This window comes from Pollicipes pollicipes, unplaced genomic scaffold (genome assembly GCF_011947565.3).
Source record: "Pollicipes pollicipes isolate AB1234 unplaced genomic scaffold, Ppol_2.1 Scaffold_4002;HRSCAF=4701_pilon_pilon_pilon, whole genome shotgun sequence".
NCBI classification, from domain to species: domain Eukaryota; kingdom Metazoa; phylum Arthropoda; class Thecostraca; order Pollicipedomorpha; family Pollicipedidae; genus Pollicipes; species Pollicipes pollicipes.
Window position 1 is genome coordinate 20,671,439 of NW_023596420.1, and position 18,346 is coordinate 20,689,784.

General features: G+C 52.6%; 2 protein-coding genes across 2 annotated transcripts; both read right to left on the bottom strand.

Annotated features, from left to right (window-relative positions):
- Positions 1-5,875: 5,875 nt before the first annotated feature.
- Positions 5,876-11,096, bottom strand: LOC119093764 (neurofilament heavy polypeptide). Its single transcript, XM_037216772.1, has 6 exons — positions 10,737-11,096; positions 10,133-10,295; positions 9,637-9,766; positions 9,075-9,215; positions 8,107-8,306; positions 5,876-6,881 (listed from the first exon to the last, which is right to left on the bottom strand). The coding sequence occupies exons 1-6, from the start codon at positions 10,961-10,963 to the stop codon at positions 5,895-5,897; spliced, it is 1,848 nt and encodes a 615-aa protein (XP_037072667.1). The 5' UTR covers positions 10,964-11,096; the 3' UTR covers positions 5,876-5,894.
- A 1,054-nt stretch (positions 11,097-12,150) lies between these two features.
- On the bottom strand, positions 12,151-18,266 carry GlcAT-I (Glucuronyltransferase I; the record flags this gene model as incomplete). Its single annotated transcript, XM_037217098.1, is given in 6 exon segments — positions 12,151-13,412; positions 14,680-14,809; positions 15,578-15,741; positions 16,077-16,223; positions 17,235-17,394; positions 18,136-18,266. Coding segments are annotated over 6 exon segments (834 nt in total), but the record flags the coding sequence as incomplete, so codon positions are not given.
- Between the last annotated feature and the right edge of the window lie 80 nt (positions 18,267-18,346).

Sequence of the window (18,346 nt, forward strand, 5' to 3'; positions counted from 1 at the left end):
TAAATCGCCGTTGCACCTGATAGGCAAGTTTCAGATGTCTCACTAGACAGGTCACTGCCCTTTGACCTCTTCCTCAAAGCCCGCTGCACATCTAAACGCACACGTTGACCTAACAGGGCTCGGCTTCCACGTAGAAAAGTGACGCGCTGCGATGAGTCCTGAGCCGCGTGTGCACACAATCATACAGTCAGGGACGTAGTTACACAAAATCATTTGGGGCGGGGAGAAAGGGGTTGAACAGTGAAGAGCGACTCAACCTAGTACACCAACCAACGGACGTCCTCCCGGACTTGGCGTATTTTCTTCTCAGATTTGGTGGGATGGAGCACAAGTTGGGGTGCTGAAGCCTCCCCCTCAATTGAATAGCAAACTGCACTACTGCCTATAGCAGTTCTGATGGTGTAACAATGCGCATCATGCGCGTCATCATTGTTCGTGACGTTGTCTGAGGTCAAGCGAGATTCCGGTCTCATCAGTTCTGATGTTAAAATTACCTGATATCTATCTATATCTAGTACAGTCTTGTTACACCAGGTTTTCAAAATCGTCCAAAGTAGCGCTAATAAATATTTCACGAGATACGATACATCAATGTTATCGTCGTGCATGAAGGTCGCAAATGCAAGGTCGTCCCAGGTCAAGGCATGCGAGTTCATGCAGCAATCTTGGCGGGCCTCACATTAACCTTGGAAATAAATCGTTGGACGCTTTGACTTCCATCTGCATTACTCTGCGCCAGCATATGGCTAGCTCCACCCAAGGCTACCAGAGAAGGCTACGCAGACGTGACGTCACCATGGGACTAAAGTTTGGTAGCCCGTAGTATGGCTTTTGGCTGATACTACGCGAAGACTGGTGTATACTACAAACATGATTACGAACGAAGATTTCGCCAATGAACGGGGTAGCTATTTTGTTCCACATATTTATTTCAACGTTGAGTGAATAGATGTCGTATATTTTACATTTAAAACATTCTAAAGACAAATCAGTTCTACGATCTGCTCTCAAAAATAGACCTCACTAGGCCACGTTTCCTGGGTTCAGTGCACGCGCCATATTCGTCGTAGTCAACGTGCCTGAACATTTATATATTATGTATCTTTGTTAAATGTATATTTATTCGCAAATAAATGGATATTATGTGCAATGTTTACATACATCAAATTTATAAATGGGCAATAATCGTCCATTGATCGTCGTACTGCAGTACCTTAATAGAGTGAAATGTGAAAATAAGGTAATGTGAGGAGGGCAGGTGCCAACAATCCGTTGTTTCTTTGTTATGATCTTACTACTCGTTGGTTAACTTGGAGATACCAAATGTCGGATGGGTTAGGTGAAAAAGGTACGCGGGTACCACGTCTAACCTTATATATCCCCAAGACTACGTCACAGCTGAGATATGGGCCATCTCACTTTGAATGGCAGAAATTGCAAAACTTGCCAGGAATCGTCCCATTTTACAGGAAAATCTGTCATCTTGAACTGAAATCACGCACTCTGCATTTACGCCTCCCGAGGCTCACCCCTCACTGTCTCCATTAGTGCAAGCCAACGCTGCATCCACCCAGGCAACGCCCCTACTAAGGCTACAGGAAGAACGTTCCAACTTCTCAATGTGCGTCCCAGGGTGCGGCAAGTCCGCCCGGCCCGCCCTTTCTCATCTCCACCCTTTGCTGTTGTTGTTGCACTGTTTTACACAGACTGTTTCTAAGCACGTCTGGCTAGAGTTCTCCGGTATAAATCACTGGTGAATGCGTGAATGGGTTACCCCATCTCTCTGTCGGGGGCAGACTGGTAGAGCAATTCAGCCATAATTTTATAGCTCTGGTGCAAACCGATGTCATTGCCCAGCTGAAAATGCTTCATTAAATGGGCTAGGTGTTGAGCAAAATCTGTTTATGGAAATGTCTATGCTTAACCAGTCCGCAAAAAACAGCGTTTTCACGCGGCCGTAGTATTCGTGCCATGTGACTTAGTCCCATGATGACGTCACAGCAGCGCCACCCGGAATGCAGTAATGCGGGTGTTTGGCTCTACCTATAGGCAGAAGAACGTGGTATCATCTCGTTTGACTCAACCCAACAGGTCGAGATACTGAGATAAGAGATGTTATAAGCTTGTCTCATTCGGGCTGTAGATTACGTACCAGTCTGGAACATCGGATGCGCCATTTGTGCCGGGTTCGTCACCACCCTCCGTCTCAGCAGAAAGTAGCGACACTGGTAAGACCGGTGAGTCTTAGAAGGGAGGTGCCAAGGTCTGGAAGCCTCCCAAAACATCGCGTTCAAGCCCATTTCTGTGCGGCGACCTTCATATGAACCCTATGTGATGGCCAATAGGACCTAATACAAAAATTTTGAAATTTCTCGGTTGCTTTTGGCGTCCAGGAGCTTGAAGTGAGTGTTCCACCGTATTGGACAAGGTGGGTAATGGCACATGTCACTGCATGCAAAATGACGCCTTAAAATGCTTGCATATTCACCAAGTTCAGACTCGTCGCAGAGCCACTGCCACATAAGTTAGGCAGTATTACTTTTAACGGACAAATACATTTTAAATTGCACATTCAATTGCCTTAAAAAAACTGTTTTCCAGATCTCCCGGATGGCCTACCACGCACTCCGAAAAAGCCCTGTGCTCAGTGAGCGCGGCCAGGGGCGTCAGCTACATCCCGCCCAGGGTGGTCAGCTACAGCCCGCTCAAGAGGTCAGCTACACCCCGCCCAGGGTGGTCAGCTACATCCCGCACAGGGGCGTCAGCTACAGGGTGGTCGGCTACATCCCGCTCAAGGTGGTCAGCTACATCCCTCACAGAGTAGTTAGCTACATCCTGCCCAGGGTGGTCAGCTACAGCCCACTCAAGAGGCCAGCTACATCCCTCACAGAGTGGTCAGCTATATCCCGCCCAGGGTGGTCAGCTACATCCCGCTCAAGAGGCCAGCTACATCCCGCCCAGGGTGGTCAGCTACATCCCGCCTAGGGTGGTCAGCTACAGCCCGCTAAAGAGGCCGGCTACATCCCTCACAGAGTGGTCAGCTATATCCCGCCCAGGGTGGTCAGCTACATCCCGCTCAAGAGGCCAGCTACATCCCGTCCAGGGTGGTCAGCTACATCCCGCCTAGGGTGGTCAGCTACAGCCCGCTAAAGAGGCCAGCTACATCCCTCACAGAGTGGTCAGCTATATCCCACACAGGGTGGTCAGCTACATCCCGCTCAAGAGGCCAGCTACATCCGTCACAGAGTGGTCAGCTATATTCCACGCAGGGTGGTCAGCTACATCCCGCTCAAGAGGCCAGCTACATCCATCACAGAGTGGTCAGCTATATCCCACACAGGGTGGTCAGCTACATCCAGCTCAAGAGGCCAGCTACATCCCGCCCAGGGTGGTCAGCTACATCCCGCCCAGGGTGGTCAGCTACAGCCCGCCCAAGAGGCCAGCTACATCCCGCCCAGGGTGGTCAGCTACAGCCCCCTCAAGAGGCCAGCTACATCCCTCACAGAGTGGTCGGGTATATCCCACACAGGGTGGTCAGCTACATCCCGCTCAAGGGGCCAGCCTCATCCCGCACAGGGTTGTCAACTACACCCAGCACAGGATGGTCAACTACATCCCAAATCCCTCACAACTGCAAATTAGCCTTGTAGCACTACGTGGAAATACCCGAAACGCCAATCACGTGTGTACCAGAGGTGCTGTTTTCTGGAAGTTCTTGTACAAAGTCCATTCCGAACACTGAGGATGGACCGGCTGTCGCCCAAAAAGTGTCCAAAGGAGCAGGTTATCCAGGAATTTCGATATTTTGTCAAATGATGCCTTCTAAAACCAATAGCCCCAGTCACTACTCACATCGCTCCATTTCCTCACACGAATCGAATACAAAGAAAGGAACTGATTGTGGGTAAGTAATGTGTATCTGTATAAAAGGAGATTAGATGCGCACCGATGCGCGACACGACCGAATGACATCAGCTGTAAAATATAAAATTCTTCAGATTTGTGACCCTGTTCGTCCAGTCTCCAAATTAGAGCTCGAAAATGTTTGGAATTAAAAACAAATTTAATCAGCACATCTGGTCTGTACCTAGGCAAGGGTGCAGGTTCCCCATTTCGTTGCGAGGAGTCTACAACTTTATGTCTATCGGGCAGCATCTTTGAGACGTAAGGAGATAAAATCAAGGGAAAAATTCGCTTCTGACTTATTTTGGTGGTAGATTCAGTCATATTTTCATACTCAGCCACCCAACTTTAAGCTAATCTACAAAACTACACCTCTTTAAGCGTCCACACACGCAGGAGCGTGCCAGTTTACGCAGGTAATGAAAGCTTAGAAATCTTCAGGGCGCCATGTGCATCACTGAGATTAAAATAAATATCAGGCCGCTGCTGGTGATGCTACACCGACGCTAACTCTTCGCGGAACACCCAAGCCGGGGGGGGGGGGGGGGGGACACTCATTGCGGGGAGGAACGTTGCACGGGCAATATATCTTGGATGGAGATCTATACAGCCTAACAGTTTACATATGTTAGCTGAGATCAGCTTCATACCGCTGACACACGAGTTAACGTTACGTCACTGGTGGCGGCGCTAACAGCGCCGACGGCGTCACCTCTTTGCATTATGAGGCAAGCGGGATTTCTTGTCTAAACAGCTACATGGAGAGTGTATGTCTGTCTGTCTGCGTGTGAGCATTTCTAGCCAGACACACTGCACAGACGGTTGCCCAAATTGCGTTGAGCTTTCCACACTTCTGAACCTTGGTTGAGCTTTTATGCCCATTCACGGCATAACTTCCCGCCTGACCGATGCCGTTGTCGGTCACATCGCGCGGAGGGGGTATGTTTTCCCATGGAGCAGGGAGACGCTTTTCGTACATGCAAGGTAAGCGTGGGGGAAACAAGCTGTGCAGAGACCAAGCCCACGGCCGCACAACCTACCCGTCGTGTCGTCTAGCCCACGGTTATTGGGTCTAGCTGAGCCGTCAAAGACATGCAATATAACTCGAGCAAAAATGATTATAGCGTGCCCACACGCAGGGGACTGCTTATTGACGCAGCACTGAACGCTCAGAAAACCAATCAGGTGCTGCTGTGCATATTGTGATGCGGGCCGATGTTATGTGGCTGGAGGCGGTGCTGTACCCTCGCCAAGGGTGGCGGCGCGGACGGCATGTACTGCAATTAAAGATAATTACGGGGAGCAGTATGAACCCTCAAGGCGATAAGTTAGCATGCTGAAATATCAAGCCTTCTATGGCAAACGAAGTAGGCGAGCAATAATTCTTTCCAAGGCACACTTTCTCTGAAGTGCCCTGACAGCAATTCAGAAGATCTCTGGCTCACGCCCGAAACACAAGTACCGAACTCACATGCCTGAGAAACGTGGTGAAATTGTAGGAAGTTTTATTTATGGCTTCGTTCCTTGCTGTACGACAGCCAGCCCTCCCACCAAATACCTCCCAAATATTACCAAGACATGAACCGTGACGCCAAAGAGTCACGTACCCGACATTCTTACTGGTAATTGCGATCATCAGCAGGAGTCCTACGGCATCTGTCGGCCGCACTCACCACGGGTAAACTATTGTGCTGCGTTGGTGGAACCCTTACAGTTCCACCAACGTTCCCCGTTCAAATGACGAGCCATACAAGAGCTTGATATTATGTTAGTGGCCGATGTCCCGATTTCTTCCAGCGTTCACGCTCAGCGCGTTTCACATGACTTCCTTCTCTATCATAAGTTCAAGAAGGATTGTTCCTCACCGTTTAACCCAGTCGTCCCGAAATTTGTAACTTTTCAACGTTCTTTTCCCCAGTCCTCATGTTATATTCTTGCTTGACATCATCCTCTCGCCTTAGAGCTAAGTCCGGCGACATAGTACCGACGTATCAGGCGTTTTCTTCTTGCTTTACACTCTCCCCCGACTTCACGCTACCCTGCTTCACACTCTCACGTGATGACTTCACACTACCTTGCTTTACGCTCTCGCTTGATTTAACGCCACCCTGCTTCGCACTTTCGCGTGATGACTTCACGCTTGCTTGCTTTACGCTCTCGCTTGACTTAGTGCCACCTTGCTTCACACTCTCCTTTGATTTACTATCACTTTGCTTCACACTCTCGTTTGACTTGCCGCTCCCTTGCTTCACACTCTCGCTTGATTTGACGCTACCTTGCTTTGCACTCTCGCGCGATGACTTCACGCTCGCTTGCTTTACGCTGTCGCTCGACTTCACGCCACCTTGCTTCACACTCTCGCTTGACTTAACATCACCCTGCTTTACACTCTCGCTTGATTTTACGCTTCCTTGCTTCACACTCTCGCTTGATTTGACGCTACCTTGCTTCACACTCTCGCTTGACTTACCATCACCTTGCTTCACACTTTCGCTTGACTTGACATTACCTTGTTTAACGCTCTCGCTTGACTTAACACTACCTTGTTTCACACTCTCGCTTGACTTCTGGCTACCTTGCTTCACACTCTCGCTTGACCTCTGGCTGCCCTGCTTCACGCTCTCTCGCGACGACTTGCCGCTGCCTTGCTTAACACTCTCGCTTGACTTAACGGTGCCCTGCTCCGCACTAGCGGTACCCGCTTCAGCCGGAGGTGCGGCATCACCATCAGCCGGAGCCGCGGCATCACCGTCAGCTGGCGCTGCGGCACCTTCTTCGCCCTCACCGGGCTTTGTTTCCGAAGCACCCGTAGCCGGAGCATCGCCCGCCTCTGCCTCTCCCTCAGGTTTCTCTGCTCCCTCTTCATCGCCGGCTTTCTCTTCGTCAGCCTTACCCTCGTCCTCCTCTTCATCCTCGCCCTCTTCCTCCTCCTCCTCGCCCTCTTCCTCTCCCTCTTCTTCGCCCTCATCTCCGGCGCCCTGAAAAATAAGCTCAGATTGGTTCTCTAATAAGCGTATATGATTACCAACTGATTCTTTTTCAGTGTTGCCTCGGAAGTGGCATTCCCCCAGCTTTAATCAGAGAATACGGCTGTGAATGAGGCCAGAGACTTACGAAATGACCATGCCGTGCCGTACCAGGCACTCTTGTTGGACCTTTCTATTTAGAACGTTTCCAATCGGTGATTTTACCCTGACATCGGTGACAGACCTTGTGGCTAGATAAAGGGTAGCTGCTGAGCCACCTATGTAGATCAAAGGCCAGCTGTGCGCGCGCGGACGCACTCTTAAACAGATGGATCAGCACTCCTGCCACGCTCAAAGCTGTCTCACTTTAGTCGCCAAGTTTTATAACGGCGTAATTTAAACTATTAGTGTTGCATCGCACGAGCTATCATTGCTCTATTGCGTTGCCATCACTAATAGCAACGCCAGCGACTGGTGCAAGCCTGCGCTGGCCGCTCAGGGCTGGGCTGACATATACAAAGCTTGCCGAGCGGCGAAAGCCAAGCATTGCACAAAACTGAGAGCTATGGCGAGCGATGCCTCGGCCCAGTTGTAGTGACGTTGCTGCACCGACTGATGCACGTTGCTGACATTCAAATAACACAGAAATAGCGCCGAAATCAAAAATTCAAATGCTCGTGAGGAACATGCCATCACGGAAACACATACAAGGCAACCACGATAAGAAGCCGAGACGCAAGCACACATCGCTTGCACGTCCAATTCCCTCACGTAAACTAACAACGCCGCCTTGTGGCGCGTAGAAGTACCACAAGTGAGTCACGCCGACCACTTCGGTGGCAGCTCTAACGGGTAACCAGTGTTAGGCAATAATTATTGACGACTTTGACGTCATAAAACGTCCCATGACGTAATCAAGCGATAACGCATGAGGAGCACATCAACTTAGCTGTGAAACTTTGCTATTTAGAGGAGTTTTGGGGTTTTAATGTCTACCAATGGTTACAAGTAGTCCTTTCCGTCATATCTGATGCTTGCGTAATATTCTCAACTGTGGAACAATGCCCTTAACATACTATCCCTTTTGGCAGTCATGGTAACGGTAATAAAAAAAAAATGTATTGTGTATCGCATGCGAAGATTGTGCGCCGTATGAGACACCTTGCTCCTACTCAGGTCGTCAACCGCAGTCCCCGGCAGCCGTGTGCAAGGTCACTGACGTCGACAGCTCTCTCACCTCAATAACGAGCCCAGGCGGCGGCGGCGGCTTGGCCGACGGCAGCATGAACGGCAAGTCCAGGTTCTCCTGGCCGGTACCCATGTAGCAGAAGCCGTACTCGGTGCTGTTGAGTCGGTGATAAAAGACGGAGCCGGGCCATGTCAGGTTGCGTATCACCACCACCCGCCCGCTACAGCAGCGGTTCATCACCCACGACGCTGTAAGAAGGAAGCCCGTCATCAGCGACTGGTAGGGCGGAACGAGCCAGGAAAGACTTCTGTGCACTATGAACTCACAGCAAAGCAATGGGAAGGGTAGTCGATACAACCCCTTCGGTTTCCAAACAAAGAAAGATAGAGCTTAGCAAAAAACACCAGTGACATAATCTTAACGATGTATCACCATTAGTAACAATTTTTTATTGCTTGATCAACAGCTGACCCATTATGCCAGGTCAAAGGTCGAATTTTCCCAAATCGCTCTTTTCAGCTTCACAACTACATACATAAGAAGCCATATCTTATATGGACAAAGAATCTAAATGCCTATGTTCCTTGTTCAGTTTTAAGTACATGTGTGTATATCTTTACGTGTTTTGGCTAAACATTCATGATGCATGGCCTCGTTAACAATCCGGCCCGTCGCGCGCATCCCGCGGCACTGTCGGCTGTCGACCGCCACCCACGCCGGCGGCACATCGCATTGAAGCGTTCCTCAAAAACCGTCGCTGCTCCGAAACCAGGGAGCCGTGGGCACGTTTGTTGTCAAAACACGCAGTGGATGCCCGATAGGCTACTGAAAATTTGAGCGCGATTGCATATGCTGAAGAGGTATCCTAAAAAACCTTAGGGGACCGCACAGACCTCCCTATCACGGCGATAGTTAACCACAACACTACCGCTATCCCTCCCACCACTGAATGAGATGGCTGATTGGCGTAGAAAAGTCACAGTTCCGGCCGTACACAGGGGCCAGACTGCACCTGCCTTTAAAGCAGTCCTGGCCGAGTGGCTCGAGGAAGTCGATGGTCAGGTCGGCGTCAGCGGCCGTCCTGCGTACCGGATCCTGGGTCGGTACGCGCAGGTGCAGGTACGACTCCAGCTGGTCACCCTCCACCGGCCGCAGGCCTGCCGTCGGCAGCGCACACCGCAACAGATCAGGCGCAGGCGCAGGTGTGGGATGCACGTGGAGCACAAGAGCGTGTAGTGGTTTAGTGGCGTGGGCTTTCGCAGGCTGCTTTTAGCCGTGGCGGAATGAGCTTTTGCGTTCTTTCTTCCCACATCGCCAGCTCCAAACGCTCACAGCCATGGACGCTTCGTTAAACAACATGTCTAACCCGGGTAGGACGCAAGCTGATCCACGATAGCTTTTCTCATCGGCGTAGTACTTCTATGTGCTCATCGTGTGCTAAGCTTGGTGCTCCTGATTTCTGTTATCAACTACAAAGGCCAGACGGGGCCTGAATAAGCATGAGGAGTTTTACCCAACCCAATGAAACTGAAATCCAGCTAAGTCAACGACAGCTCCCCTGCGGCACGGGCACTGCACCTGCGAAGGACGGGTTTCGAATGACGGCTCCACTCGGAGTGTACAGCAGCGCCTTCCTCGGCACGATGGCGATCTCGTGGAAAAGCTTGTGCACCACGTACGCCAGCCGGTCCTCCTCTTTCACCACCGGCTGTCGGGGAGCAGTAATCAGGCGGCGCTCAGCATGCGTCGTCGCGTTCGAAAACGTTTGGAGGCATTGCTCTGCGATCGCATGCGGGCTATTAAGTTTGTGAGCGTGGCGAGTCTCACAATGATTTCTCGTGGTCAGGAAAGCAGTTGAAAATTGAAGTCATCCAAAGTGGTTAAAGCCATTAAGCGCTTTCTGGCAACAAAGTCTAAACTGCCAGGAAACGGCCAACCGATCAGTATCATCTATGCACGTTGCCCACAAGTAAATCTCTTCAGACGAGTCAGTCAACCTCACGGAGCTGGATGAAGTCGGACTTGAGAGAAGCGCCTCAGCGCAAGTCCCTTGCATCGGTGGCTCGCCTCATACCGAGTGGGTTGTTGATGCCTCCTCCGCGTCCTCGTGGGCGTCACCAGACCCCGGATCATAATCATGCGCAGGGTCCCCCGTCAAGCGCCCCTTGAGCTTGCTGGCCGCGTCCACAAGCTTGGGGTTGCAGTCCTGCAGCAGGCTCCAGTGCATGCCGTCCGTGCTGATGAAGGAGTGTGGCAGACCAGCGGCATAAGGACACAGTTGTGGTGCGCCACTGGACGCCATCCGTAATCGATGGCAAAAGAATGGTTCACTCGCCAAAGGACACGTCAGCGGTGGACTAGTTCGCGTCGTTGGTGATGACGCAAGAAAACGGCGGATGCTTGTCCGGGCTTTTCATGATGAAGAAGGACAGAGCCAACGATATTTTTAGGCACAATCGTTCCATGCTCAGGCATATCAGTGAGTGCCGTCCGTGCTGAAGATAAAAAAAAACGATCGCTTGGACGCTTCATGAGAGCACAAATTATAAAATTGAAGCAATGGGTTAAAAAATATCAGTGCCACCCAATTCATGGGGCTACAAAACCAGCCACAAATACTGCACTGTGTAGATGTTGTAGATTAGGGAGGCGCGTTCGGGGTCACACGTCAAGCGTACCTGTAGAAAAATTTCAGATCCATTAGAAAGTCTTCACCAACGGACTGGGCCAGAAAGTAATCGCCATCCAGACCCAGCAGGCAGCCCAGGAACCTCATCTCCTTGGCCTTGTTGTCCGCCTGCAGCTTGGCGAGGGAATTTCCGAGCATCGCTCTTTGCTCTACGTTGACGGAGAACCCCGTATAATCACTGGTAATTTCGATTGGTGTCAGGGCGCCGATGTCCATGTCGGTTTGTGTCTATGAACTGGATGACGTGTATGAGTCTGCAATTCTTCTTTTTCACAGGTCTAAATGCGAAAGAGTTGAATGTCACAGCATTTAAAATGGATGACCTAGACCATGACATACCCAACTACGTTTACTGGGTTATCCAACGTTACTCTATCTGCAACTTCTGGAAAAGGAACAAAATTTTTTACCCGCACGCGTAGTTTTGAGCTAAGGGTCTTTGTAGTACGTAATAGGCTACGCCAACATCCATTTAGTAATTGCAGACAAAAATTTATCCCCCATTCGCGCGAAGCTGCTTTCAGGCCCACGATGTAAAACGGTTATGTACAATGCAGCGAAGATATGTCGCGACATGCCACTCAGACGGGTACCGTGCGGGAAAAAGGATCACGATGATTTCATTGCAACAACACCTCGCGTAATTGATACCGCATTGCGTGACAGATTAGGGTCTACGTAAGGGTAATGGACGTTCGTGCCATCCTCAGTACCTTGGCTTACCCGCATTTGCACATTACGGCGAAATCTGTCAGTCAAAACTTAATGGGAATACAAAAACGACGACATCTGCTCTAAGTCGAGAGCCCAACTTTCCAGTGTTGCACACCGCAGAGCCTGCTCTACCATGCGCTATTTTACCTCAAGCTCGCACCACGCCCATATTAAGTACCGATGCCATCGTGCTCTTTCAATCTGTGCTCTTTCAACCATTCGTAAACCGACTGAGGAGTTGTGCGAGTGGGTAAAACCATGTCCTCGATGCGTCCAATTCCAGCGGGTGTCCTGGCCGCTGCGTTTCAGCGACAGGCCCCACAGGTGTTGGTCAGGTGTTGGCAAGGAGCCCATCAAGGCCGCATAAGAGACATTGATCAGAAAAGTACACGATGCACTGCATTCGAACCTAGATCTCTTCAGATCCTAGATCAACCAGACGCCAATTCTAACCCGTCATTCATGAGCTGGGTTGAGCAGGCGCGTAGAGAGCAATGCCGTGTTTGCAGAAAGCGTGGGGTTCTCCCTACCAAAATCAAAGGAGACATTCCTGGCGCCTTGAAACAATCTAGGCCATCTCGCATACAAAAAGCTCAGATGTGGCTGACACAGGATGACCACCCTGCCTGAGTGGGGATTGGCCATCACTTCCCCGCATTCAATGTATCCATCATCAAAATTCGTGTCGCAATTGCATTGTATTGTTTATACACCAGAGGAACTAAGCCAGTGGTCCTGCCACCAGCTGCAACGCCAGCCCACATGTCATCGCTTGGAAGCACTGAAAGACTAAGTACGAAACCCACCACACAGCTGGCGTCTATGTGGACAACTCAAATATCAGAGATGATCCACCAATACAATTTTACAATACATTTGTTACACACTTACAAACTCCGTGGGCCAAAGGGTAATATACGACCCGAAAGTTGACAAAAATGGCAAAATAAAAATTTATATCCAGCCAAATTAACATACATAAATGAACAGCCGCTAACCTCACCAGTAATTTCTTTCTCAACGGAAAGAACGATGAGCAAAATGAGTAAGAATGCGCTGGCAATGTGAGCTTCAAAAGAGATGTCACTTCTATTTCTCCATCACCACAGCTCAATCACACACCTATAATTCGAGCCATCTCCCCTGCCACCTCCCGACTGCCCTCCAGTGGCGCCCGCCCAGAATACGCTAACATCCTGCACCCCATACCAAGCGATCACAAGTGAGGCCTCAAAATGGAACACGTCGCGTTCCGTTCATGTCGGCAGACAAACGCCCGCTTTGCACTTGGAGAACGGTGTCGAGAACGGTGCCCCACGGCACCAGTATGTCTGCCCCGCAACACACGAGACAGGCCAACGCCCTAAGGCTGTCCCGTGGCATCCATACTGCACGAGAACGGCAAGAAACACGAGACCGGCCGTCAATGTCGCCATCACCGGCCCCAGGGGTCTGACTAGGCCCGTGCAGTGTCAGCAAGCTCACAATCCTCGGAGCACGACGATACCACGCGATGAAATGGTCGTCATACTGCTGCATTTTCTTCGTCTCCGACACGAGCGGGGAAAACGCACACATCATCCCATCCGCGCGAGCACGACGCCATATGGCACGCGATGTCCCCGCGAGCAGTACCACATCACTAACCAGTCCCTCTTAGCAGGACGTCGCCATCTAAAACGTCACCGCCCACCATGCAACGCGTCGATCCTAGTATGCTCTCACCACCACACGGGCCACATTCGGGGCCATGACGTACTCAGTACGTCACTCAGCAGGCTGCTTTCCGACGTCATCGCTTGACCAGCCAATCAGCGCTGCGGCGGCGGCGGCGGAATGGGGTGATCAATCACACCTCGATGCCGGCGTTGGAGGGCGCCTTGCCCTCCTTCGCCAGCTGTTTTTCGATCTTGAGGTCGGCCTTCAAGGTCTGAGTGTGCCACACCAGGACCTGCGGTGGCAACCGCGTCATCACATCATCACATGCGTCACGTGACGCCACCATATAAATCGTGTCACATTTGTCACGTGTGCCACATCACTGCGCAAGCCACGTCATCATCCGTGCCAAGATACATCCCCACATGCACCCCGTCAGATCATCACATGCGTCCCGTCAGGTCATCACTTGCACCCAGTCAAGTCATCGCACACGTCCCGTCACGTCATCACTTGCACCCAGTCAGGTCATCACCGTCACGTCAGGCCCCCACGTGCGTTCTGTCAGATCATCACATGAGTCCCGTGAGATCATCATATACGTCCCAGCAGGTCATCACAAGCCTCCCGTCAGGTCATCACACGCGTCCCGTCACGTCATCACTTGCACCCAGTCAGGTCATCACCGTCACGTCAGGTCCCCACGTGCGTCCCGTCAGATCATCACATGAGTCCCGTTAGGTCACCATGTACGTCCCAGCAGGTCATCACATGCGTCCCTTCAGGTCATCACACCGCGATCACGCCACCGTGGACGCCAAGCACGCAGCTAATGACGTCATCACGGTTAACTCACAGCGAGTGATCGTACCATAGCACACGCACCACAAGAAACGCGGTTTAAGCGACAGAAGTGCGAAGCACGTAAACGTACATATACTATCACAGGCCGGTTTACACCCATCCAGCATGCTGAGAACGGGAAGCGCGGGCGCCAACTCCGGCGGAGACACAGCACAACCCACTAATGCGATCGCTGCATTGTCGAGACAATCCGCGCATCAATCCAAATCCAGACAATCAGCCTTTAGCCAGCGAATCTGGGACCAACTTCCAAGCACCTGTCCAACCGCCGAATGCCAAACTGATAATCAGCAGCAACATCGCTTCCAGCGAAATGAGGTTCGACGTGTTACAGATAATACAAGCCCCAAACCAGCCTCCGCTGGGGCGCCACCAGCGCACGCTGGTTAGGACCGCGGACAGGCAGCACGGCGCTTGACGCCCGGCTACGGTGTCGGGCGCGTCAGATTGCGATACGTCTCTCGGCCGGTAGATGGCGCGCAGTGTCTGCGCTCAGCGGCAAACCAGATAGCTGGGAGAAAATCATCGACGGACCCTCCACCGTCTTTTGTCATCACATGAAATTTCACGCGATTGCACCACTTTTCTAAAATCCCATCTCAAAACGTCCCACAGAAGCATCCCAGCTATCGGCCGTGACACAACTGACGAAGGCCTTGCATTGGAGCAGGCACCCCCGACACCACTTCACCTACCTTTGTACACTGGTCGGCCTTGACCTCCAGATCGTCCAGCGTGACTCCCATCTGGGTGAGCAGGTCAGTCTCCAAGAAGCCGCGCTGCGACTCGAGTGAGAACAGGGCCGTCGGGTGGTTCAGGAACAGCCTGCGGAGGACGCGGCTGAACTCAGCTACACCGCACGGCATCAGTCACGGACACGCGATTAATATCATATGGTTCGGAGACTGCAGTGTACTTACGTTCGCCGTTCCAGTTGCAAACAAAATTAGCGACTGCAGGAACAGATCACGCCATGCTGAAGTTATTACCTCACTGTCAGAATACCGTGGAAACCGCCGCAGCCATGCCCATGTAAAGCATGCTGTAGAGAAAGGGACACACATGCGTATCAAACACGAGGCCACTTTTCCTTTTTTTGGCATCGCGAGCCCGTTCTATGCGCATTTCTAACTCTCCATGATGATCGGTGCTTGGGCTTATCGCAAACCGGAAGTATACATTTTCGGCTGTACTGTTTCCCTGGTCATTTTCAGGGCGTGCCGACCTCCAGCGGCCCCTAGCTGCTCACAGCAAGCCCGCATCCCTGCGACCCGCCACGCTCTCTCACTCCCACGGAACGTCCAGACCCGCCGGGGATAACCGAATGTGCTTTTCCTTCCACCGAACGTCGATGCTCTCCCCCCCCCCCCCCCCTGTCCACTCACCAGTCGATGATTGGGGTTTTGGGGCGCGCCGACTTCCGGGGTCAATTTGCCCCCCTTCCCCTCACTCACCAGTCACCAAGTGGTCCCAGAATGCCCTTATCCCCTGATAGGACGTCTAAATCCATAGCTCTCAAGTGGCCCAGAACGCTCCCCCTCCCCCAGAACACTCAGACTGCGGAATCTACCAGCCCCCACCTCGCCCACTCACCGGACGTTTACGGCGAAACCGGCCATGTCGGTGGCGAAGGCGCGGTCGGATCGCCAGTGTGTGAGCCAGCCGGTGACGCGGCCGCCGGTGACCTGCGGCCGCTCCACCATCACGCCACCCACCAGGCCCACGGGCCACACGCCCACCGACTGCAGGTCCCGCATCTGCGCACGGGCGAGCGCAGGGAGTCAGGCGGCGGGGCGGCGTCATCCTCGATGCAGTTAGGTCGAAGGGCGGGAGCGACCGGTCGCAAGTACAGGTCACCGAGGTGCTGAACACCTGCTGCTTTAACGCTTGTGTTCTGCCTATGTAGCATCAAGAGGATCCGAGGATTTCAAACCAAAACAGGACATCAAGCAACGAATAAGATGTGTAAAGTTCGTCGCACACGCATGAGAACAAATAAATACCACCTCAGCATTCACTTGGAATCAGGCTGCGCTGATGGGATCCGGTCTGGAGGGAACGCAAACGTGAAGTTACCATGAGCAGGACCCACCTCTGCGAACAGCTCCAGGCTGTAGGTGTTGTCATCGTCGGCAAAGTAGACCACGCCGTTGGCGTCCACGATCTCCAGGTTCTCTCGGAGCCAAGAGATGCCGGCGTTCCTCTGGAGCACGCCGCGAGGCTTCTTCCAGCGCGGATCCTGAGGAGAGAAAGGCCAGAGTGAGAGACTGCGCGCGTTCGAGGAAGCAGCGCAATACTCCTTAGGAGGCGACAGGGTGAGATGCCCACGTTTTCTCAGGAAAACTGAGTCATAGCATTAACTACTTACGACATAATGGTGGGAGACATAACAAGTGACAAGTAGCTTTCTTGAAAATGACCTAACTTGTCTCAATGTTGAAATCATTGGCAAGAAACCCGTTAGCTGGATGAGGCATTCCACGTTCCTTGTATGTTCTTTAAACTTGGCACGGCTTTCTAGCAAGCGACACGGAAATAAAAAAAGCGATGGACGACGCTTCTAACGAAATACTTGCTTCCTTCCTCAATCACGAAAAGTCAAAGATGATAAAGAAGAAGGCGCGACATAACGCGACAAATCATAAAGTGCACTGCACGCAGTGACCATCTTCTCTTTGACGCTCCAAGACATAAAAATAATGTGATGAAGCTTTCCGCTGAATAGCCTCGAATAAAAACCTAATTCGGCCCATTCCATCACCGCAGAAGGAGCGCATTCCGTCACAAGAAACGCCTATTTCCCTTACTTGGCGGCACCGCGGGTCGGTGACGACACCACCCGGTCACCGGATCGCCGAGCTGACCATCCGTTAGCGCACTGCGCGGCGGTGCGTACAACTCCACGCGACATGGCGAGTATAACGAGTGATGCAACGACGCACGCCAAGAGCCAGTGAGTCTGACAAGGCACCGACACCCTCTCCGGACACTCCACAGTGTGGCTCGGTAGCCGGGTGCCGTATGCCGGGTGCCGGGTGCCGGATCCGGGTCCGGGTGCCGGGTCCGGGTCTGGGTGCCGGGTCCAGGTCTGGGTCTGGGTCTGGGTCCGGGTCCGGGTCCGGGTCCGGGTCCGGGTCCGGGTCCGGGTCCGGGTCCGGGTCCGGGTGCCGGGTCCGGTAGCCGGGCCCGGGCCGATAGCTGGGTCCGGATATCGGCACCCGGTACCGAGCGCTGCGGCTCTCACACGCACCGTGGGCTTCAGCTTGTATTCGGGCGGCGTCGGCACGTTCAGGTGGGTGTAGACGAGGCCGGAGCGGCGCAGCAGATTGCGGACTAGGTCAGTCTTGTGAGCCGCGTCCTCCACCAGCAGCCAGTGCAAGTTGGGCACGTGCGACAGCGTGTTCATTAGCCTGGAGGGACACATCAGTCGTGGTCAGCACTGCTAAAGGGAGTGGTGAAATGGTCGGGACAGAAAGTGGCCCCGTAATGACGCGGGCTGTTGGCAACAGTTGATATTTTCAGCACAGAACGCGCAGGCGATGCATTAGTGTTCAGAAACACCGGGTGGGGACAGGCACTAATCTTTCAAATGTCCCACCTATGGCGAAGGCGGAGTGGAAGTATGATAAACAAAAGCTCCGTAAGTGAACTTATCGAGCGTGAGCAAAGTCGGTAGGTTAACACACATAAGGCGAAATTCATTCGGACAGCAATGCGTCAGCAGAGCAATGCTTAGGTCAGGTTCGCATGGCTCCGGAAATAATGGGCCGACAAGTTTTTTTAGAAAGTCGTCATTCACGAAGTGGATAACTTGCGAGCAAGACTGGAAGAGGCAACGCAGGTAATAAAACAACAGGTTCCAACGCTCAAAATGCAAACGGTCCCTCAGACGGTCAAAAAGCGGCTCTCACTACCCCATGTTAGCAAAACGAGAGCGAGACGATACTGAAAACGCCGGATGTACGCAGCGTGTCCGATGATTTACGCAGCATAGCCTTGTTCAGCATTTGCCGGCCTGCAGCGGGGAATGCAAATGTTGCTAGTCCGACCAACGAAGACCGAGCGCGTAGGACACGCCCGTGCAACACCACACTGACACCGGTCCGCAGGCACACCGGGCCGCCTGGCTCGCCCTGGCCGTCAGCACGCACCGCACGAGGTCGGCCTTCTGCGTCGGCACGGCGTGGGTCGCCGTGACCACGTAGATGGTGGCCAGGTCAGCGTGCCGCCAGTGCGCCGGGTCACTGCCCAGCCGGGTCAGCTGCTCCCTCATCTGCGAAGCCTGGGAGCGCAGCCGCCGGTCACCGGCTGGGGGCTCGTTCACCCCCTCCCCCAACGTGAGTAAGGGAGGCGCTACGGGCC